Genomic DNA, 23,640 nt, shown 5'->3' with positions numbered 1-23,640 from the left:
CTAACTTGCCTCTAGAATGCATGCATTCAGGCATACAAGTGCACTCGGCTTTTATATATATATATATCGTTTTTTATGTGCTGATCGACCAATATGTTGGGGACACATGCCTACATATTTTATCTGAGACTTGGGAACAATTTATTGATTCAGCATGAAGACTAAAGCCTTCTGAATAAATCTATACGCTAGTGTATGCTTCCGCAAATTTCTCCGCCACCTAAAGAGCTCCCGTAGCATTTAGCGGAATTTCCGATCAACCAAAGACAGCGTCAAGTTCACGGCCATTTCCATGAATTCCAAATTAATGTGGGAAATCCACGTAAATGCCTTTCCGCCAGCGTCACGGCAATATATCAGCGGAAACGCGTTAATGAATCAGGCCCAGTATCATACACCGATGGTGGAGGAAACCATACTACCACCGTACTTAGCGGCGTCTATGACGTGATGTCAGTCATCATTTGTCAAATCAGGGAGGCATTTGCTGTTATGCCATTTGTTTTAACAAATTCACATAATGATCATTGTTCTCCTGGGAACATATATAGATATATATAGAAATAAAGGTAGAGATCCCATACAAGGTGCTACTGCCAAGCTACAAGACATTGGTTAATGAGTCACAAAGAAATGGACATGAAGGATAAATATGAACAAAGAAAAAGAACACCCTATCCATAGATGCAGTATACCCGAATGATGGCAAAGATAATGACCAAGAATAAGGAATACAACAATAAATAATGAAACCTTGAACTTTGGAATACCTACACAAAACAAGGCTAGGTTTAGTGTTTTAATGGAATATGTATCTGCTCCCACTTGTAACGCACCTTCCAGATTGGGTCCATATTGTGATGCTTATACAGCACAATCATTTCAACTTTATCCATTTTATACACTAGAATTTTGCGGCCGCTCATCCCAGAGTTACGTTGCCGCGCACTATGGGAAGAAGGAAATTGCGGGAGCACATGTAGTAACGGATGGGTTATTAGTTATTATTATGTGTCCTTATTAGTGTAGTGTAGTGTAGTCAACACGTTATGGCTCATACACACTGCCCGTTATTTGCTCCGATTATGCTGTCGGGGAGCATTTTTGGCGCTGGCCGACAAAACCCCTGATCTGACGTTAAGCGGTGCCCAAAAGTTATAGATCACAAAGGCTTTGCAGGTAGAGCACATGACATGGCCCTAAAAATATATATAATTTTAATATAAAAAACTATTTTTGCATCTGCCGCTTGAGATGACCTGAGATGACTTGATTGATTGACATAAAAAAGGGCCTGTCAGCTCAAACACACAATGCAATAGTTGTTGTTGCGTACAATCATCAGTAGCAAAGTCAAATACCAAAAATAAAAACCCTACCATTTCCATTTCCCCCGCTCTATTTCCCATTCCATGTGCGTTTGTCTTATAGTTTCTCTGGCCTCTGTACTATTGCCACCTACCGTCCATTCATTGTATTACACAGTGGGTGAAAAAAACACACCCCTTAAGACTAAACCCGACCCATCAGAGGTGTGGCTTCCAGAGGTACCTTTGACATTTTGTGTGTGCGTGTGCGTGTGTGTGTGTGTGTGTGTGTGTGTGTGTGTGTGTGTGTGTGTGTGTGTGTGTGTGTGTGTGTGTGTGTGTGTGTGTGTGTGTGTGTGTGTGTGTGTGTGTGTGTGTGTGTGTGTGTGTGTGTGCGTGTGCGTGTGTGTGTTTCGATGTGCAGGGCGTTGCTGAAAATGAGCACCTGTGCTCAGCTACTTCCCTGGGTAAATAAATTTAAAAAAAGGAAAAAAAAGAAAGGTACCTTTCAAAACCTATAGAAGTCAGCCTGGTACAGACGAAGGGGACACAGCTGTATGTAGCCTCAATTACATTTTGTAACTGAAGATTATAACGTCCTGTATTGGTAGCCTATATTAGCCAAATATTGCCGTTACGCATTTGACTTGAATGATGTTGTGTGCGCACGTGCAGAGAAAGACAGTTATTTAATTAAACTCAAGATTATAACGTCCTGTCTTGCTGGCGCCGCGTATAGCCTGCATGGCTATTCCTGTGTGTGTGTGTGTGTGTGTGTGTGTGTGTGTGTGTGTGTGTGTGTGTGTGTGTGTGTGTGTGTGTGTGTGTGTGCAAGCCAGGCGTGCGTGTGCGTGCGTGCGTGTGTGTGTGTGTGTGTGTGTGTGTGTGTGCGCGCAATCAAAAGTACTCTGCAGTATGGCTTGCAGGCGAAATAGCCCAATGCGATCTGTGTAATCGTGAATACTTAGCACAAACCAACTACTGACAAAGAACAATGTTGATGTAACTAAGAGATTCGCTGAGTGATTAAAATGTTATATACAGAGATTTAGAAGGAATAAGCAAAATCGAGATTCCTCTCCCCTTCCTCGTTTCTCTTCTCCTGCGGGAGATCAGAATCAGAGTCTGAGAGCTAGTGTGGGCCTATTAGAAGACAGGGCAGTGTTGCCAGGTTTGCGAATTGTAAGCGAGTCGTAGTGTGTGTTGAATGGTATTTGAATGGCATTTGTGGGCTTGTGAATGAATTTTCTCACATAATTTGTGCTCACTTGCATAGACCTGGCGAATTTAGCGTGGTGAAAGGGCAACAGTGTTCCGGGGGTGTGGGTGCTTCGGGCGATAATGTTTGTAGTAAACAAATGCATTGGCGGCGTGAGTGTGGAAGGGAGGCATTTTTGGTGGCAGTGCCAGTGCCAGTGTTTGGCGGGTGGTGTCGAGTTTTGGCGTTTGGTGCGATAGGAGGAGATAGCGTTCCAACACTGCGAAGGTAAGTGTGTGACGTCACTGCCGTGTGAGTGTGTGTGGGTGTAGTGTGTAAGATGGTGTTGTGGGTGTTGCAATAGCGACGTAGCTGTTGTGGCTTTGGGTTTCTTGCCATGTGTTGGGTACAACTTCTCCAATATAGAATAGATATACAAGCATATATATAAAATGTATTACCTTCTCTTCTGGGTGTCCCTGGCATAATATATTTTCAGATGGGGGTCCGCAGCCAAATGTATAATCTACAAGCTCATAGTGCAGCACTATGAGCTGCTATTTTTCAATAGCTAAAAGGGGTTCCCGAACTTCCCGTCCTGAATGGCCCATTTTGACCTGAGATCAGATTAAAGAAATGTCTTCTACATCCAAACAGTTTTCTGAAAAAGCTATGTTTCTATGTCAGTCGTTCTTCGGTTTAAAAAAAATAGCAGACCTACAAGCTCATAGCGCGCCACTCGGTGGTGCGCTATGAGCTTGTATATCTGCTATTTTTCAATAGCTAAAGCATAACATAATGCTAACACCAAAAGGGGTTCCTGCCCAAAATGGGTTTTAATGCAATTCCAGCCAAGAACTATTCTCTCTCTCTTTTATTTAATTGTTTTTGCCATGCATATGACAGTCATGTGACAGTCATTGGACGATGATGACAGCACGCTTATACTACACATTATTTGTATTTAAAAAAGAAGATGGGGAGGGGGGGGACTGCTCTTGTAGAAGCTGTCAGACTTGAGAGTGATTGAACTGCTGGCACGTGCCTGGGAAGCTGTTTATGACTTACTGTTTGACAAATGCGCGGCAGAGCAAAATTCTGCTGGCTACGGTGGAATGCAGGCAGAGAGAGAGAGAGATATGTACTGTAGATGCTGTTGGGTCTGTGACAGTGAGGTAGGAGATTACCTTTCTGTGTCTGACACTTTGACTTAACCTTTAAGACGTGTTGTTTTGGCTTAAGCTGTCTTTCAGGTAGGACTTACGTTGTGCGGGATATGATACACAAGGTTTGCCCCCTTTCCTTCCAGCCAGGAACAACATCTCTATTTAATCGACTGACATGTTTATTTGTATATTATAATGGCTTTCGATTCGAGGATCACTGTGAGTGAGTGTGGAAAAAGTGAGCCAAGTCACATCACTGGTCTCTACATACTGCAGTGACTGCACTATTTGATATATATATATATATATATATATATATATATATACAGTATACACACACGCACACAGGCACGCACACACGTGCTTCTCGATAATTTGATTAACCTATTGTATGTACATGAGCAAAAAAGTTGGTTGTTGGTTCTACATCCGTTTTAAAGGCATTAAAGCCTCACTTCACCCTTCACCCTCTGAGGTCTTTATGTGTATGTGGTTTTAGATATTTTAGAGTTTAGCCGTGTCCATGATATCATCAACACTGGGCTCACTTCCTTCCTGGACTACAATTCCCATAATGCTTTGGTGCACTGCTCCTCCTTGTGGATAGGAGGAGGGCTGTCTTACTGAGACAACATGTAGTCCAGGAAGTAAGTAAGCCCAGTGTCCATGATGTCATGGACACTGCTAAAATGTAAAATATCTAAAACCACAGTATTACACCCATAAAGACCCCAGGAAAGTGTTCTAAATCTTCTAAACGTCATTAACATATCTTTTTTGCAAAAAGAGTGAAGTGTCCCTTTAACACGGGTACAGGCTCAACACTTCTCCTTACTTCTTGCTCTCGCACAAATCACTTGGACTTCTTGGACTGTCGTCGCCACAAAGGCGTGGCTGGCATGTCTCTTTTAGCCAAGCCTTTGATGTTTAAATCCAAGAGCAGCGATAAGAGTGCTGAAGCCACCTCTAATCAGTCACGGCGGAACTCAGATTATACTTCCACCAAGACTCTTCTGCGAGGAAATAAAAAATGGCCATCGAGTCTCCTTTCATGGGTTTAGCAGCTTCCAATGCCTTTGTTTTGCAAGACATTTTCAGGACATCTTGATCACAGCCAGTGAAGATCTTTGTTGTTCGCTCGAGGCAGCTGCCAGGACAACTACTAGCAAGAATAGTACACTCCATAGCTTCAAATGGGGCTGAATTTCAAGCTTAACGTTAATACAAAACTGTCTGATAGGCCACCATCACTATGATTCATACAGTATAAGCGATTTTCAATTTTCAAAGAGAGTGTGATGTGAGTGTATTCTTCAGTTCTTCAGAATATTATGCACATTGTGTGTGGGTTATGTGGGTTATGTTCATCGTATCTTTTTTGAGCGGTGCACACCACTCCTTTAAATAGGTATGTGTCAGGGTCGGGAACCCTCAAAAATGCAAAGCGTGGAGGCAAATGCAGAAGAAATTCATTCATTTATTGAAGCAAAAATCCAAAAGGCCAGAAAGTCACAAAAGGCAAAAAATATTTTACAAAAAATCAGGCTTAACTCTAGTAGCTACAATGTCACATACAAAACAAAATGTCGACTACTAGAGTGAAACCTTAAAATCTGTTGGACAAGAACTCTCAAGAACCAAGCGCAAACTGAAAGACAAACAGGGCAATCACTGAAACAGAACTCAGGTGTGGTGGTTAAGGGTGTGGTACTGTAGGTAATAGGGCTCCACTCACACATTATAAACACGATAGGGGGAGGGGGGCAGAACCGAGCCATCAAGCAAGGCTGTTTCGTCAAAACCACGTGACTCCCTTTAAAATGAATTGCGAGCTGTTCTGCCCCCTCTTCCTCCAGAACAGCGACAAAACACCTGTTTCGACAGTGCGACTGCAGCCTAAGGAGGTGCAGAGGAAAACTAAACACAAAATCAAGGCAAAAACTATGTCCAAAATAGCCACCAGAGTGGTGCCACAAACCCAAACCATGACAGTATGTGTGTCCCTGTTTCTGTCTGTCCCTGTGTCTGTTTAGACTACGACCTATTGACCCCTGCAGATGATTGGGGCCGTCGGGTCACACTGTTCATACACACTAAGCAGTCAACTAATTGGGGTCTCATTGGGGTCACACACAGACACTGCACCGCTTAGTTCACACAGGTGTGAATTTTAGGCATGCCGTTCTCACAACAATAACAGCAGTGTGGCGCTGATGTTGGTCTCCCACAGAGACTTTCATGAGTCACTCGTATGCGTGCTGTATGATAATATGAGCTCTGCCTGTCTGCCTGCCTGCCAAGGTAAAGTTGCTCAAAAGCCAGATTTTCGCATTTGTTTTGGACCTCCCCCCACCGCTCGGCTGCACATACTTGTTCATTATATTATCGTCACTGCTGTCGGGCAGAAGTAACCTTGTATCTCCATTTGTCAACTTTGTCTGTAAATGAATGCCCTTCATCATACAATGTGCAAAATGTGCAAAAATAGCCAATCTAAAAGCTCACAACGCTATTTGTGCTATTTAAAAAAAAATTAACCCATTAAAAGCAGGAAACCATTTGTGTTGGCTGTGTTTGCGTTGCCTATTTGAAAAGTGTGAGAGAAAGAGGGAGATAGAGAGAGATAAGAGAAGGAGGCTTCAGGCTTCAGCATTTATGGTGATTAGATGCAAATTTGAAAGGAAATAATAGCAAGGACGAGATGAAGAGAAAGAAGGCCATGATTATGTGTTTGCAAAGTAAGTGTTGGCTCACTGACGCTTTTCTATGTGACTACCATGTGCCAGATGTTTGACAGGGGAATGCAGGGGTGACTTCAGCATAGCCAAATCAATAATTAGAGGAATAACGTTTACAATGTATATTGTCTGTCAGCCCTTCGTTACAGAACAACAATAACTCACGATAGCAATCTGGGGCAGGCAGGGCTCCGCGTCAATGTGCCGACAGGACGGTGTTCAGAAGGGCCGCTGTTCCGATGGCCCATTGTCCTGACGGCTCGCTGTTCCGATGGCCCATTGTCCTGACGGCTCGCTGTTCCGATGGCCCATTGTCCTGATGGCTCGCTGTTCCGATGACCCATTGTCCTGACGGCTCGCTGTTCGGATGACCCCTGGTGCCCGGGGCCGCACCCATGGAGTTTGGGATCACCGTCCTTGTGCCATAACAAGATAAAGATAAAAGATATCCCATTCACGTAAGATATGTAGGATATAGGCTAGCCTACATGTGTACACACATTTTTATTATTTCCCACGGCTGTGGGAAAACACCGGCCCGACGAAACACCAGAACAGTGGCCCTTCTAAATTATGGGTGGACCCCGGCAGACATTTTGTTGTAAATGTTGAGGGCTATAGACTTGTTCCCATGTTGGCCCAACCAATCACAACCCGTGACAACCAGTATTTAGGCACTCGGGTGACGCAAAGGTATAAAGTTCCTGTCCACCAGTGTGTTTACCCGTTCATGCTACAACCTCATGGTGAAGCTCCTCACTAGGGGATCCGCTCCTAATTCCGACGGCGCATTAGTAACTCATTCAGTAACAAAGGCAATAGTTGTTTTAATGTACTGTAGAGTTTACTACACCAAGTTGCTTATACTCCCACGTGCACTGACTCCCTCTCACACATACATGATGCACATGATAACTACATTTACATGCATAATAAAAAACACTGTGGGGCCTACACCACACTTGACACGCACAGGCGGATTTACCGTGTGAGGAACATGAATAAAAGCCTGATTTATACTCAGTGTCTCACACAGCAGATCTAGAAGCTCCCAACGTCTCGCAGCGTGACACATTGCGAGTTTGTGGATCTGCTGTTGAGAGACATGATGCACAGCAAGTATAAATCACGCTTCCATATAAATATTGTCTCTGTCAGGTCCAAAACAAGGATTCAAATTTAAAAACGGCAAAAGTAGCAGAACAAGCTCGAACGCAGCGCTTTGCGCCATGTTTCAAGCTTGTGGATCTGCTACTTTTGATGCTTTTGTGTGACGCTGTAGTTTGATCAAGTACCAAATACCAAACAGGTAGAATATGGATATAGGAGGTTTCTGCCCAACAGCAACGTTATGCTGCACATATACAGTACAATATAGGCTCTGCACAGCAGCAGCACACGTGCACACACACACACGCGTGTGACGGCACATTGATTACAGTGACATAATGCACACGGCAGCCAGGGGTCTGTGGAGAACAAGGTGTGCCCACAATCCCACATCTAGTTAAAAGCCTCATTGATTTGGCCATTATTCACCGGGTTATGAAGCAACATGAGACCTGCTGCTAAAAGCTGTTGTTTGAAACACATGCACGTATCCCTGCCTGCGGGGGTCCGTCCATCCGCATGAGACCCCCTACCACAGCATGACAATTTTCAAGGCGGCATCAAGCAACTAGAACCTATATCGGCCATAATGTATAAGCCACAAACTCTCTCTCTCCCTCCCCACCCGCCCTCTCTCTCTCTCTCTCTCTCTCTCCGTTTGTGTGTGCGTGCAAGTTACTATACATGTGAGGTGCCAAATGTCAATTTGATTACTTTTTCTAGACGGCATTAAGCAAAGAGAACCAATCAACCACACTAAAAATGTGCGTGTGCGTATGCGTGTGCGTGTGTTTGTATAACTATGCATGAGAGGTGCCAAATGTCCCCACTAGTAAAATATGAGACATAGATATTGGTCCTCACAAAATACATGGTGTTTCTATGGTCAGGCTTACATTCAGGATAAGATTTAGGATACGGTAAGGATTAAGCATTTAGGCCTGGGACGCTGGCTTAGTGGTCCAGGCATCTATGCTACAATCGCTGGCGTAGTGTTACAGGCACCTGCATGTTGCTTGTAATTTGAATCCCGATCGCGAGGGCCTTTGCTCAGCTGGTCCTCGGGATTAGGCAACCTGACATTTAGAGGTTAGATGGGTTGGGGACGTGTTGGAGCTGTGCCCATTTATACTTAGTTGTCCATGCACAATGTCCTCACAAGTCTAGTAATCCAAACGTGTGTGTTTGTGTGTGCATGCCTGCGTGCACGTGTGTCTCATCCTGCAGGATTAGGTGTAGTAACGTGTTACCATGGTGACAGCAGCTCTCACTACCTTGCATACAGTCACCAACGTATCCACCCTGTCATTTAATTAGGGAATGAAAGCCCTGGATCTACATACAGTATGTAGGTGGTGATGGTCAGTGGTGAGCCATAGCCAATTCCGCCAGCCGTCGGGCAACGCCCCCAGGGGATGTGCTGTCGGGAACTAAAACATTCTAGCCTGGCTCCAGCCCTGAATCACTACCCACGGCCATTAAAAAAAAATCACACTTGTTTGAAGTGAGTGCGCTCTTATCATCATACATAATCATTCCGTGCTCAGCCAATCAAATCATCCCAAATGTCATTAGCCAATCACTTTGGGGTGATCAATGTTTGTGTTCACATAAACCCTCAAATCTGGGCATAGGAGGGGATAGCGTCCCTCAAAAATATGTTCTGGCGATTCAGGTCTTTGATAAGCTTAACTGGTAACTGCTGATAAAAGCACAATTTATTGACACAAGGAATTAACAGTCACACTTTTGTGGATTACAGTAAATTGTAATGGGAATCACATTCACAATCACTTCCAACGTTCTGCTTCATACTCTAGTCTCTAGTCTTTGATTGCCTTTTAATTAAACCATATTTGATAGACATAAGTATCACTATCATCTACATGTTATTGATTATGGGGAATGAGTTTTCAGTCATGAGATTTGCTTTTCTTGAGATTCTTGCTTCAACCCATGCGTCCCCAGGCTGCGGTTCTCTGCCTATAGCCTACCCCGCGGAGCAGAAGTCCTCCCTCTGTTTCCACCTGGCTCTGCCAGTGCATGTGGGTCATGCAGGAATCGTGTGAGCCAGCATGAATTAAACTCAGTGAGACAGTGGAACATTTTGTCGACGTTGCTTATGTCACCCCGGAGCATGCTCTACCTTGACCCCGTTTACGTGACGACTTTGACCGCTTTTTTTAGGACTTTAATTTTCTTGTGCCATGTGGACGGATCTGTTATTTATTTGTTTTTATTTCAGAGAACTATCAGATGTTCAATGTCAGAAGGAGTCACACAGATCATTATGTCTGTACCAGCTGTAGTCTTGCAGTAACACATTATTATTTATATACGTATGGGGCACATTAGTGAAAGAAAAGAGACAAAAAAGTGTGATAGATATTAACTAAAAGATATCATCTCAAAAAGAGGCACACATTGTTTGGCAAAAGGAGCCAATCTACAAACTCGAGGGAAAAAAGGAGGGTGCCAAGAACAGAGACCCCTAGGGCTGGATTTTGAAGATGCGTTTTACAATGGGGTAATACATAAATTGCTCTCGCTCTGCGCACATTCGTATTATGAAAGGCATATCGGCTGTGTTGAACGCACACACATATGGCATACGGCGTTCCTGAATATTTTAGCATTGTGGGAGTGTCCATATGTTAATTATTTTCGCTTTGCGCAATTTGCTATTAAGCCCCTTGACCTAAAAACACTCAGCGCATAACGATTAGACGTGGGTCTGACCACCTCATAAACGCAAAAAGCACTGTTTGATTGTACACTTGAGCGGCTCTGGGAGGCTGCTAGAGTGTTGCCATGTCTGTTTATTATAAGCGGCTTCTTTTTCTGTAAAGTTGCTTGTATAAATATTGGTAGTACTAGTTGTGGTTGCTTTTCTTGTTTCTAAAGTGGTTATTTGGGCTTTTCTCCTAATGTTGTTTAAACCAGTGATCCTCACACAGCACATTCCCATGTCAAGGATCCCCAGATGAATGCATTTGCCCAACTAAGGACGGCTAATCCAAAAATGTAATAAAAGATTTCCAAGATTACTTTTGAAAATAGCAGATCTATACCAGCTCACAATGCATCACATTCATTCATTAAAACTATGAACTCTGACTGCAGGGGGATATATATAATGATCATTATAACAATGTGCAAGAACATATTTAAAAAGAAGGAAGAACTTTATATTTGTGGACAATCAAAATATGTTTTTTTATTTTAATGTGGTGTCATTAAAATTAATCTGGATATGGCAGACTCACTATCTAGAAAATAAAAACATGGCACTTCATTTAAAATAGGTTACAGACCCCTGTTATATGCGCTTATTTTTATATACCTATTTACTTGTTTCTATGAGACATGGCAACAGCCTCTTTTATTTTTTTTGTAAAATGTTGAGATTAGAAACGGCCATAATTCTTTCATTTCTCAACCTTAAAAATAAATAAAAACATCTCCATAATCCGTGGGAAGTTTGCTTTCATATGCTGTATCACACCCGATTCAAGTCTTCTTCAATAAAATGCTAAGAGCGAAGACCATATACCATCGGGGCCACAGGCACAGCATTAAGCAGCAGCATTCAACTCATTCCTTTATCATGACTTGAATGAAATAAAATATAATAAACTTTATTTTACTGGTGTTTTTCAATAGAAACAAATTATTTTGAGGCATAAAGGTGACAGCATGCAGTGCAATAGGAATAATTAACCCAAATGTGACAAAGTCATGTCATGTCTTCTATGGTGCCAGCCTGAAGAAATGTAATACCACGATCCCCAAAGTGCGCGCCGCATTCCGTATGTGACATCAGCTGACTGGTAAAGAGAATAGTACGGACATGTTGATTGGGTACGTCTCAAACATGCCTTAAACACACCCATGACTAATTCAAGGCCGTTTTGCGCAATCCACGGGGTGTCGAAAGCGCTTCTTAACATGCCCAAAAATATGACATACAACACGCCCCCAGCTCATAAAACTGTATGCATTACCCCATTGTAAAACACATCTTCAAAATCCAGCCCCTAGTAGTTAATGAATCAATCACATACAGTACCTCCTTAGACCAACCACAGACTTCCATCACAGCCCTACAAGCAGAGACGTATACCTGAGTCTTTCTCTGGCAAAACCCCAGACACGCCTGTTTGTCAGAGCCTCCGTCTCTGGAACCGCTGACGTTAGATCGATGTGTGTCTGTCTGACCGCGTGAGACCGACGACCCCATCCGCTTCATTCATTCATTCCCTGCTTTCAACTCAGACAGACGGGCAGATGTTGCCACGGTGTGAGCTCCTGTGGAGCGTCCCGCTGCTGTTTTGATTCACACTAAACGCGGTCCCATGAGATCGTTTAAGCAGAGGTCGGGTGGCGCTGCCCGCAGTCGTGGTCCCTCTCCGTGATCGGTCCAGTCCAATATATCCACAAACAACGACAACACTGGCACAGCTATTAACCCACAGTGTGGCCACCATGCACTCTGCTGCCTGGCTGCCATTACCTCACACGGCGCCAGGAGTATCTGAGAGAAATGGACTGTGTGGTGTATGGAGGATAATGTAAAGCACAAGCTGTGACACTACGGGGCATTGGGCATCGGTTTGCTTATGTTTGGCCGTGGCTCATATGTTAATAGCACTAATTGTTTCCTAATTCGACGCGAGTCAGTGACTCGCAGTTTAATACTCCGCAGGGACAATTACAGGGACGGTGGAAAGTTATCCGTCTGGCTTGATGATGACCCGGTCAGCTGGAATATGTTGTGCGCCCTGTTCACTGTAGGGATGCTGTTTAAAGCAGCACTATGTAACTTTTGTTTTATGAATAAAATGTAATTTTGTCCAATCTGTATGATAGAGTTGGTTAATACAATATAACTTATACAATTGGGGTGGTTGAATTTTCTGTCCCTGCTCTTCTATTAAGATATTTAGACCGTGTCAAAGGTCATGTCTCACCTCTATACTCTGCCACAAATTTTGACCCAATTTATCCCTTTAGCAAGCAGGCAAGCTATATTAGCTCAATGGTAATGTAGGAACCCATCAGCAAAAGGGGAAAAATCCTGCTGAAAAAAATGCCCGCTTCTGCATGTAGAGACCGGATGTCGGCCTGTTCACTCTCCTTCAGCCCTCTTCTTCTGGTGGTGTGACTTTGTTTTGATTCCTACTAACAACAAGCTCTACACGTAACGGGAGTTGCCGACAGATTCAGCTGAGCACTGAAGATGTCTTGTTGAGAGATTAGCTCAATGGTATAAAAAGAACCCATTGAGCAGTTCAGTAGTGCTGCTTTAAGTTTTAAAAGTAATATCAGCACGTTACATCCATACGAGCCGTGCAAGCAGGACAGTGGTATGGGCTGGAGCCAATTAGAGCTGTCACAATCATCAATTTTGACTTGATATTGTAGTGTCATACGAATAATAGTGATTAACGATTTGATTATCTTTTTGGCATTGAACATTGGAATGTATGAACAAAATGACAGTGTTTTTCTTTTAGGCTTTGTAAACAATGAATCAAATGAAAATATGGCCAAAATGGGCAATATTTTATGATTTAATTTTGTTTTAAAAATAGTGTAAATAGCCTACTATTATAAATTGAAGTTGAGTTGTAGATTGTCCATTTCTGCTATTTTTGAAAATGTATGTATTCAACAGATTAAATTTACCGTCTCTGTCTGGTGGAAAGTTTTGGTGGTCCAACATTTTCTAGGATTCAAATTCAAAACTAGCAGATCTACAAGCTTAAAAAACGTTGCATTTCGAGCTTGTGGATGTGCTACTTTGGGTGCTCTTGTGTGATGCTGTAGTGTGATCAAGTAGGGCGGTATTTACGAAAATACACAAAAGGTTAGAATGTTGACGACTCTGACAGTGATGCAAAAATAATTGCTCTATATTTTGACCGGCCTAGAGCCAATAAGCCCTGAATGTTGAAACTGTTGTAGGGACGTGTCGGTATATTGGAAGATTGCTACGCACTCTACAGCTCCTGAGTGCTGCCAACACTATAAATCGAGCTAAATTATGTCATTTATATGATTTCTTAATGGACAGTCCAGTTCCCCATTTCCCCTAATAGTCTTGTACTGTTGAGGAAAGCTGAGCTGGATAAGTAGAAAGAGATGCTGGCAGGATTCATGATGTTCTACTAGCCAGCATCATAACCACTCCACCATCTCTGGGCATATATAATTCATGTCTGTCGCAAAGGCTACTCAAATTAGAGTGTTGAAGTAATAATACGGTGCAATGGTGTGTATACTGGAGGAGTGGGATGCCCCAGATATGGTATGCATGCATGTGTAGCCAACTAATTACAGTCATTTTGATATAATTGTAAGGGCTGAAGTTTATAGTATTTATAAGATATGTTAAAATACAACTTGCTTTGTCAGTGTGTGCTAATACCTCACATTCCGGGTCTATTTTCTTTTATACTGGAACGAAATAATTAACCCCAAAGAATACTGCGTATAGAAAATATATGATCCATAACTCATTAGCCATGTTTTCATCTCTGTCTCAAAGTCATTGCAGTGGTTATTTACATAATTTCCTCTGAGCTTGGAGGTGGTGAGAAGGGAGGCAGATTAACTAATGTAGAAACAGTTTTTCTTTATTTTTCTTCTTTTCTATTTTTGAAGTGCCACATTTGTTTAAGTTCAGTCTCACGTGTCATGTTTTCTGCTGCAACACTGGAAATAAAACCCAGAGGCTCAGAAACTACTTAGGATTCCTACACCCAAATATATTTTTAATTAAGATATACAGCATATACTTATATAGTTGCTGTTGGGTGGATAAAAAAGGCAGATCTACAAGCTCAAAACGTGCCGCGATTTCAGCTTGTAGATTGGCTGTTTTTGCTACTTTTGTGTGACAGTTTTTTTTTTTTTGAGAATTATATGACGGGAAAAACAGATTTAATAAAATTATTTTCCTTTTTTATTTAAACAAAAACCTTTTGGAAAAAAAGGGATTTTTAAAATGTTGTTTAGGAAACAGTGCTCTAACACACCTGACCTCGGGTTTAGATTTTCTTCAGTGATGTCATGCGATGTCACCTGTGATTGTTCCTTATTTCATCACCAACCCCTCCCCTCCCCTTCCCCTCTCCCCCCCCCCCCCCTCCCCTGTGTCTGTGGTCCACAGGTCCTCCGCTGCATTGTTCATCTGCCTCCTCCTCCCCTGTGGAGCAACTCCCATACCCTCCCCCTTGCCTTGTGGCAGCCAATGAGAGCCAGGGAGGGTTGCTAGGTAACTGTGCAGCTCAGCCAACCCCGGACTCTGACTCTGAGGATGAGTTTGGTCCCGATTCATTCTTAGTTAAAAGTGGCTCAGGGAACCTGTACGCTCCTGCCCCTGCAAGAACCGATGGTGAGTTGGCTTTTTAAAAAAAAGGCTTTTTCTAGAGGTTAGGAGCAGCAGCCCCCTGCTGGGCGTGTTGTGTTCTAGTAGGTCACGCACCATGGCTATGGGAGTGTGGCCTTCTTTTTAAACTTTACCGAACACCACAAGAGAGTGATGCAAATTTGAACCACTCTATAGCCCCAGGAAATGCAAAGGGGCGCTGAAGAGAGGCCTGCAAAGCCCTACCGGCTTTAATTCAAAGATACTGTGTGTGTGACGTGCGCTGCGCATGTCTGTGTGTGTATGTGTGTGTGTGTGTGTGTGCGTGCGTGCGTGCGTGCGGGCGTGCGTGTGTGTTTGCGCGCATGTGGTTGGGGACGATCCTTGTCAGACATCTCTGTTGTATTTTAATGCGTGCAGGTGGGTGTAGCCTAGATGAATCACTTTATGAAATTTCCAGCAGCCAGGACACGTGGCATAATTACATCGTCCTCCTCGGCACTGACAGGGAAAGATGTGATAGAAATGTTTACGGTACACCAGGTGCAACTCAATTCTTTAAGCAGCACCGCGTGTCACACAGCAGTCACTGATGAGTCACTGCCAGTGACTTTCATTAAGTTTTATCGAGACTCATGTGGCCGCTTATCTCGTAGAGAATGTGGCTTGGTGTGATTGTTTTCTGAACCCATTAAAACCAGAAAAGCATCTGTGTCATTTTAGATTTGTGCGTTGGCTATTTGTGCCATGCAGCGAGCTTGTACAATTTGCCATTTTCAAATATTTTTGAAAAAAGCTTGAAAGAGTTTGAAAAATGTCGGAAAAAAGAAGGAAAAAAAATGCAAAGAAGTTTGAGAACTACTGATTTAGAAAGGCAACAATGGGTTAACGCAGCCATAAAGTTGGACAGTGTACTCGACTTGCTTGTTCACGAAGCCAATGTAGTGGTTGGACACCCGAGAGAGCACCACCGCTGCCCAGGACGGGAGATTAGTTTGGGACGATCCCGATGTGATTTCCCATTAATAAATGTCAGGCTTTCATTCCTCTTGCCCTTCTCAGAGGCTGCCACTCAGGGCTGGATTTGCTGCTGGGGATGATATCTGGCCCTCTGGTCACTTCTATGGCTGGTGGGGATATGTCTTATGCATGAATATATGGATAAATGTCCTTTTTGGGAAATGTATGCATGTATGCTATATATATGCACACACACACACACACACACGCACGCACGCACGCAGTCATGCACGCAACACAGTGCAGCACTGCAGCATCATATGTGCAACCTCATGTTTACTGTTACGGTCAAAACGTATGATCCCTTAAGAGGTGTACATAATATCATGTTCTTTTTTAAATGATATACCAACATGATGTCATTTAAACACTGGGATTCATGTTTAGCTGTGTTTCTCCCACGGGTAATGAATATGCATTGCAGGCTCAACAAGGTTGTTTTTCTTTGTGTTTATATACATTATATATACTAGTCCATACCCGTTTGAATATATGAACACCAAATGATGTACAGTGTGGGTAATGCGATTTAATAGATCATATTATTGATGTATGCATTTTGAGGTGTACCCAGGCTGGTCTCAGAGACAAGTAATACAGGGCATCCTAAAATTTGAATTACCGTTAATTTTAACTTTTAATTTTGCTTTCCCAGTTGAAAACTATGTTTTTGTTTAAGTCACGGGAATATAGTAAACAATCAAGTCATGACACACAGATGTAAATATAAATTTATTTTAACATTAAATAAGAACATGAGGTAGCTGTCTTCATGGGTTCAATCCCAGTACCCTAACCCACGTAATAGGCAACGTGCATTGTGTTGACCATTTTTTGCCGTAGCTGTTCTTCCATTCGGTGCAAACCCCCCCCATTACTTGAGCCCTTTCAGGCCATGGCCCATGGCGCTTACTATCAGCGTGAGATTATTATTATTATTTTTAAGATATTCTTTTGGCTTGCCTTTATTGATAGATTGATAGTATACTGACAGGAAATGGGGAGAGAGATGGGGGGGAATCTCTCCCCCACGCGGCAAAAGCCGTCGGGATCGGGAGTCGAACCCGCGGCACACCTAGGTGCAGCCTAGGTGCCCAGACGGTTGAGCTAACCGCCCAGGGCAGCGTGAGATTTGAGTGTTGAATGTCGGAATGACTGGGACCCATTAAACAACGAGCAACGACATTCTGAAAACACAACAATAAACCAGTAAATATATGGTGCAGTTTAATTGTGGTCATTAAGCGATGTTTACCGATAGACTGAACTGAACTCACCGGTCAGCAATGAAGTACTGTAGGACGGCACCATGTTCTTCTGGGCTGTGCTGCAGCAGCCTTGGAAACTCCATATTCCACTCTTCAACATACTTACGCTGACGTCGTTCGGATTCCTTTTTAATTCCTATTTAATCTACTTTCACTTTTGTGAGCTAGCTGTTTTTGCCAGAGCTCGCATCGCAGCCATTTCACACTCTGTGTGTATGTGTGTGTGGGAGAGGGAGAGACACTGAGCGCTCTGACCACGTTCTGTACAGATATATCTCGTGTTATGTTATAAAGACGGTTGCATTCTCACTCAAAATTCGCGGAACGCTGTGGGTGCTGGCGGCGTGTTTCCTCCTCCATGTCATCAGTGCCCATAACCGAAGGCAGGGTTGGCGAAAGGGCCTTTCTGTGTGGAGTTTGCATGTTCTCCCCGTGTCCCCTAGGGTAGGTACCCTCACAAAAAACATGCAGTAATCCTGGTCTCTAAACTGCCTCCCCCTGGCCAGCCGGGGCGCCTGATGGAGGGGAAAGGAACTGGTTGGAATAACGTGTTCCTTCCACGCGCTACGTCCAACCAGGGAAACTCCCCCCTGTCAGGTGTAAAGGAGCAACTTGGACACTCAGGCATGAAGGAAGCATGAGTTCAAGTCCGTTGCTCTCCCCTTGTCCCCCATATATGGGGACTAGGTTGGTGGAGGGTGTGTAGAGCCCAGGATCACATTAGATGATTGACACAGGGGTGAAAAATGGGTTACAAAATCGTGGGATAAAATATATATATAAAAAAAAGAAAAACGCACCTGCCCGGTCGGGCAACCCAGTAGCACACTTCACCTGCCCTTTATTTACACCTTATTTACCTGCCCCGGGCAGTCGGACAAGCGTTAGTGTCAACCCCTGGGAGGTAACTGAATTCTACCTGTGCTGTAATGTGACATACCCAGATTTGTGTCGCATGCACAGTGACGGTGAAAATGACGGTGCTAGAAACGCTAATAAACAGAATTACATTTGAAAAAAGGGCCTCGTTACGCCCTCCATAATGTAATGGTGCAGCCAGTTAGGAGTAGCGACATGTCTCTACAGACATACAGATATTCCCTTATTTATATGTTAGATATCTATACTTAACCGGCCCCCATTCCAAAGGATTCTGTGCCAGGGACCTCCATAAGAGCGCATTTGTCAGGATGTTTAAACTGTTCCTCGTTTTGCTGGGGACCCCTTGGAACCCCATCAAGGAGCCCTGAGGGACCCCGGACCGCACTTTGCTAACCAGCGTTTTAGTCCAAAACAGCTCCCTTCCGTCTCCCGCCGGCACTGGCGGACCGCGACGCGAAATAAAACGTCCTCAATAATTGATCGGGTTTCACGAGTCAGCCTGCCCACAGGCTGGAATTACATCAAACTCCAAAGTGCCGTGGCTGTCTTGAACTGCCTCAGAAAGCCGACTGAATGAGTTATTAAGCCCACCCGCAAATCTCCCCCTAATTCCTACCACAGCAAGATGCCGGTCGCCCCGGCAGTCACACACCACTCTGGGTGTGTGTGTGAGGAGGGGGGAACTTTACTGCAGCAGATTTGTCTTTTAACAATGGCTTGTGATTTGCATAGGTACAGAGTTTAGGGTCTGGCTTGGGGCTGTCAGTGCAGGGGTAGGAGAGGCTTGAAGATTGGAACGCCTCCCCTCTCCCCACCCCTTGCCCCGCTTGCTTCCACAAGACAACCTAAGGCTTTGTGACATTTCTTTAATGTAGCAGAATGTAGCATGCTGCTCTGACTCTGAGACTGTAACCTTCTCTACAGCTCATATTTCGAGTGTCATAGTGCCCGGCTCCAGTCGTCGTCGGTGCTAGGGCCTTTTTTTACCCTGTTTTAGTTGTGTGTAAATTTAGCTAATTTGTCTTTTCTTCTATCCTGCTTTCGCATTTTTTCACTGTTGTGATCACTGAAGGTATTTGGTGGTGCCGCAGTAAGGAGCCAATAAGAAAGTGTAGCTATTTAGTTCACTTGTCTTAAACCATCTAATGAGACAGTTTTCTCCACGCCTCCTTGTGCCTTCTGCGGGATTGCATCCAAATGACTTAACATTGAAGGCTTGCTGGTTTCATTTACTCCAAACTGCATGTCTTGCATTTGTGTGTGTGTGTGTGTGTGTGTGTGTGTGTGTGTGTGTGTGCGTGTGCGCGTGCGCGTGCACGTAATCTTCCGTGGTGGCGAGCAGTACTGTGTACATCCAATGCGGCAACCCCCTTGACTTTGATGACTGAGTGTGTTCCAATTTCAAGCTGTTTTTTTTTTCAAGTCCAAAATGGCCACTTAACTCTGGTTAGTGGAATTCAGGTGAGGTATTATGGGGGTGGGGGGTGATTAGGTCTCATTGGTACTGTACATAGATACATATGGGAGTTTGTGGCTTTCGTGCTGGCTAACCAAAAGTAGTGACTATTTCATCTACCTGAAGACATACATTATGAATGTATTCCAATTACATTTAAAGGTGCTATAAGTAATTTGTTGTTTTAATGACTATTCTGAGAGTAATCATTGCAATAGAGTGTACAGTAACTGGGTCTCCGACTCTCCCTGTCTCTTCGGCTGTTTAGTAAACAAAAGGAATCTGATTAGGAGAGAGAACACGTATTATTCCAAGATGATCAAGTGATCAAACAAATGAGCAGACAAAATTGGAACTGGAACAATTTCAAATTGGCTCAGGGGTAGAGTGACCGGATGGTAACCGCAAGGTTACCAGTTCGAACCTATAGGCTCCCCCAGAGTTAGTGTCGAGTGTCCTTGGTTGGTGCATTGCATGGTTTCCGCCGCCATCCGTGTATGAATGTGTGTATGTAATGCACAATCTATGTAAAGCGCCTTGGATAAAGGCGCTATATAAAGGCACCATTTAATAATAACTAGAACTGCACTCTGTCGAGTGCATACTTGCTTGTTGCACACTAGTAGGCCATAAATGGCGAACTAGTGCGCAAGCAGAGCGTGCAAGTCCTTTCGACCGCTGTAAACTGTCAAATCTCAGTATCTCTGTGAAGGAACGTTTGAAATGTATAATTTTTAGATGCATATAAACACCTAGTATTATTAAGTATGATTCAAGTTTCTATCTATATAAGTTTGGGTGAAGAGCTAGTCATACATATACACACCACGTACTCTGGTCCCAGCAGATCAGGCACAACTTGCTATTTTATTTTTACTGATTATGTATATAGTATACGTATGACTAGCTCTAAATGATGACGTAAGAGATATGGTCATTTGTGGTCGTTTGGTCCCAGCAAAGCAGGCATATACTATATAGGCATATACTATATATAGCAGACAATTGGACTCGAGTCATAGTGACTCGACTCGAGTCTGACTCGAGTCGCATATTTGACGACTTGCGACTTGACTCGGACTTTGAATGTAAAGACTTGCGACTCGACTCAGACTTGGAAGGTAAAAGACCAACGAGACTTGAGACTCGACTCCGACTTGCTAGCCAATGACTCCCGACTCGACTCGACTCGAGACAAGATGACTCGTGACTTGTTTTGTTTCCGAGCATACGGTATTTGAATACAGCGTCGGTGGGCAGCGCATGCTGCGCATATGCAAAGCAACTCCACTCGCACACTAAGGCAAAACATTTATTTTCACCACACAGCTGCAGTAGATTGAAAAGTTGCTTCCTACCTTTGAGTTAGTGTTGCTGAAAGACACCCAGATCCAATTGTATATTCCATATTTCCATATGTACTAACTAAGTGTGAACTATAGTGTCAACATACAGTGACAGTTGTGAGCATGCGCAGATTGCACTACCTCTGCTAAAGCGTAAAGGGTACAAAACGGCCATTAGGGGGAGCCATAGTACAGTGAAATACATTGGGGAATATCTATTGATTCATTGATTGAATACTTTATTGGCAGAAATGTATCAGTATAGGGTACAGTCAAACACTGATCAAAAAGGGATCACTGAAAAAAGTCCTTGCTGTCTTGTTTCCATTCGGTCCTGGGTAATCAATTCATAATCATGACAAGTCACATGACAAATAACTAAATTCAAATTATCATACAAAAATAAGATATGTATGCCTGCAGGTTGGGGAACAAAGAAGGGCTTATAAGGAGGTGGGTGTAGTCACTAGACATGGGTGGGGGGGCAATCTTTTTTTTATTGATTTTTATTTAATATAAATACAGTGGAATACCGAGGTATAGGTTATCAATACCGGCACTGTACCATACTGTAAAATCTCATACCGTGGCATGCCTAGACTTGACACAACCTTGTGACTCGACTTGTGACTCGGCTTGACTTGCCCACAACAGAAAGACTTGGGACTCGACTTGGACTTGGGACCAAATGACTTGGGACTCGACTTGAGGGTTGGATTGACTTGGGACTCGACTTGGACTTGGGACCAAATTACTTGGGACTCGACTTGGGACTCGGACCTGAGGGTTGGATTGACTTGGGACTCGACTTGGACTTGGGACCAAATGACTTGGGACTCGACTTGGACTCGGACCGGAGCGACTTTAACAATTGTCTGATATATAGTATATATATATTATATAGGCATATACTATATACGTATACATATACATATATACTATATAGAGTGTGTAGTTGTAAGTTGATTAGCGGTATACTGTGGTTACTTTGCGCCAAAAACTGTGACAGCTGTCCCGCCATTTGATGTTTATGCAAGAAAACAGCAAATCTGTGCCTGGTTTGCTGGGACCAAACGACCACAAATGACCATATTTCTTACGTCATCATTAAGAGCTAGTCATACATATACACACCACGTACTCTGGTCCCAGCAGATCAGGCACAATTTGCTATTTTATTTTTACTGATTATGTATATAGTATACGTATGACTAGCTCTAAATGATGACGTAAGAAATATATATAGTATATATATAGTATATAGGCATATACTATATACGTATACATATATACAGTACTCTATACTCTATACTGTATAAAGTGTGTAGTTGTAAGTTGATTAGCGGTATACTGTGGTTACTTTGTGCCAAAAACCGTGACAGCTGTCCCGCCATTTGATGTTTATGCAAGAAAACAGCAAATCTGTGCCTGGTTTGCTGGGACCAAATTACCACAAATGACCATATTTCTTACGTCATCATTAAGAGCTAGTCATACTGTACATATACATATACACACCACGTACTCTGGTCCCAGCAGATCAGGCACAATTTGCTATTTTATTTTTACTGATTATGTATATAGTATACGTATGACTAGCTCTAAATGATGACGTAAGAAATATGGTCATTTGTGTTCATTTGGTCCCAGCAAAACAGGCACAGATTTGATGTTTTTCTGCATAAACATCGAATGGCGGGACAGCTGTCACGGCGGAAGAGACCGGGCGAAAACATTACTTGTGCGCTCTGCTTGCGCAAGTAATAATGATATATTATTATTATGTATACACCACCTAAATGTTCTCTCTCAACTTAAGTACATAAAAACATGAGTAGGCTACATAAAGAACTCAAACCCAAACTTTTCAGTGACGGGCCACCCCGCTCTGCACTATAAGCTTCTAAAAGTGACTCACCACAATGAGGGTCATTGTGGTAGCATAGACCAGGGTATATAGTATAGGGATAATAAAAGCACAGGCTAACATGGCCAACACTGTATTCTCTAAATGGCGTCTATGGGGTATATGTGAGGGGGGAATGGAAAGCTAATGCTTTCTATTTTGTGTGTGGATGCTGGGTTTTCTGTTTGATAAAAGGCTTTGTGGCTCCAAAGTCGCAGGCCATTATGCAGATCTGGTGTTTAGTATGCGTCTCAGGTTATTCAGGGGGAATTACACCAGCACAAAAGCTAATTCAAAAGTCAGCATAGTAAAGACGACTAGAATATCAAATCCTACCTGGTCTGACACACAGGTCGGCCACTGGAGAAATATTGAAATTCTGACTTGAGACGAGACGCTGGGCAATATTTCCTTGTATTTTTCACTGCTGAGTAAACATCATACGGAGATCTACGTATGCCTGAAATAATTGTCTCACAGTGTAGCCGTTGCACTGGGAAACAGGTGGCTTTTTATCACCTCAGATTACGTTTGCCCAAGGTGCTCTTCAAGCTCACGTGCGGGGGCTTAAAATAATGTTCAGCCGGATGTTGAAGGTCTAAATGCTCTGAGCTGCATATTGCTATTCACATTAACATCTGCCCAAGATGTGTGCCTGTGTTTATTATTATTTTCTTTTTTCCTTCCTCCTCCTCTCAGTTTGGTTCTCTAAAGAGCACCGAACCGGGGGGCTTCTGTGTACGGCTGACGAGTTCTGCTCACTGAAGCCTGCAGTGCTTTTGTGCAGCATGTGTTTGGCTCGGGCCCCCCCAGCCTTCTCAGAGGGCCCTCTGTTATCCCGGGGAGGCTGCCAGTGGGAGTTTGGCGCTCA

At 43.3% G+C, this 23,640-nt stretch overlaps 1 protein-coding gene across 2 annotated transcripts in view; it reads left to right on the top strand.

Moving 5' to 3' along the window:
• Window positions 1-23,640, top strand: part of tenm4 (teneurin transmembrane protein 4) — a 286,524-nt gene that overhangs the window by 98,139 nt on the left and 164,745 nt on the right. The window contains exon 4 of one of the 2 annotated variants that reach the window (XM_083772808.1): window positions 14,694-14,918. The exons of the other annotated variant lie outside the window; for it this stretch is intronic. Within the exon in view, the coding sequence (XP_083628934.1) occupies window positions 14,694-14,918 (225 nt within the window). The remainder of the gene's footprint in view (window positions 1-14,693; window positions 14,919-23,640) is intronic. 2 annotated transcript variants of the gene reach the window in all.

This window comes from Protomyctophum parallelum, assembly GCF_964188405.1.
Source record: "Protomyctophum parallelum genome assembly, chromosome: 9".
In the NCBI taxonomy this organism is placed as follows: Eukaryota; Metazoa; Chordata; class Actinopteri; order Myctophiformes; family Myctophidae; genus Protomyctophum; species Protomyctophum parallelum.
Note: the sequence above shows the minus strand (reverse complement) of the source record. Positions and strands in the feature narration are given on the sequence as shown.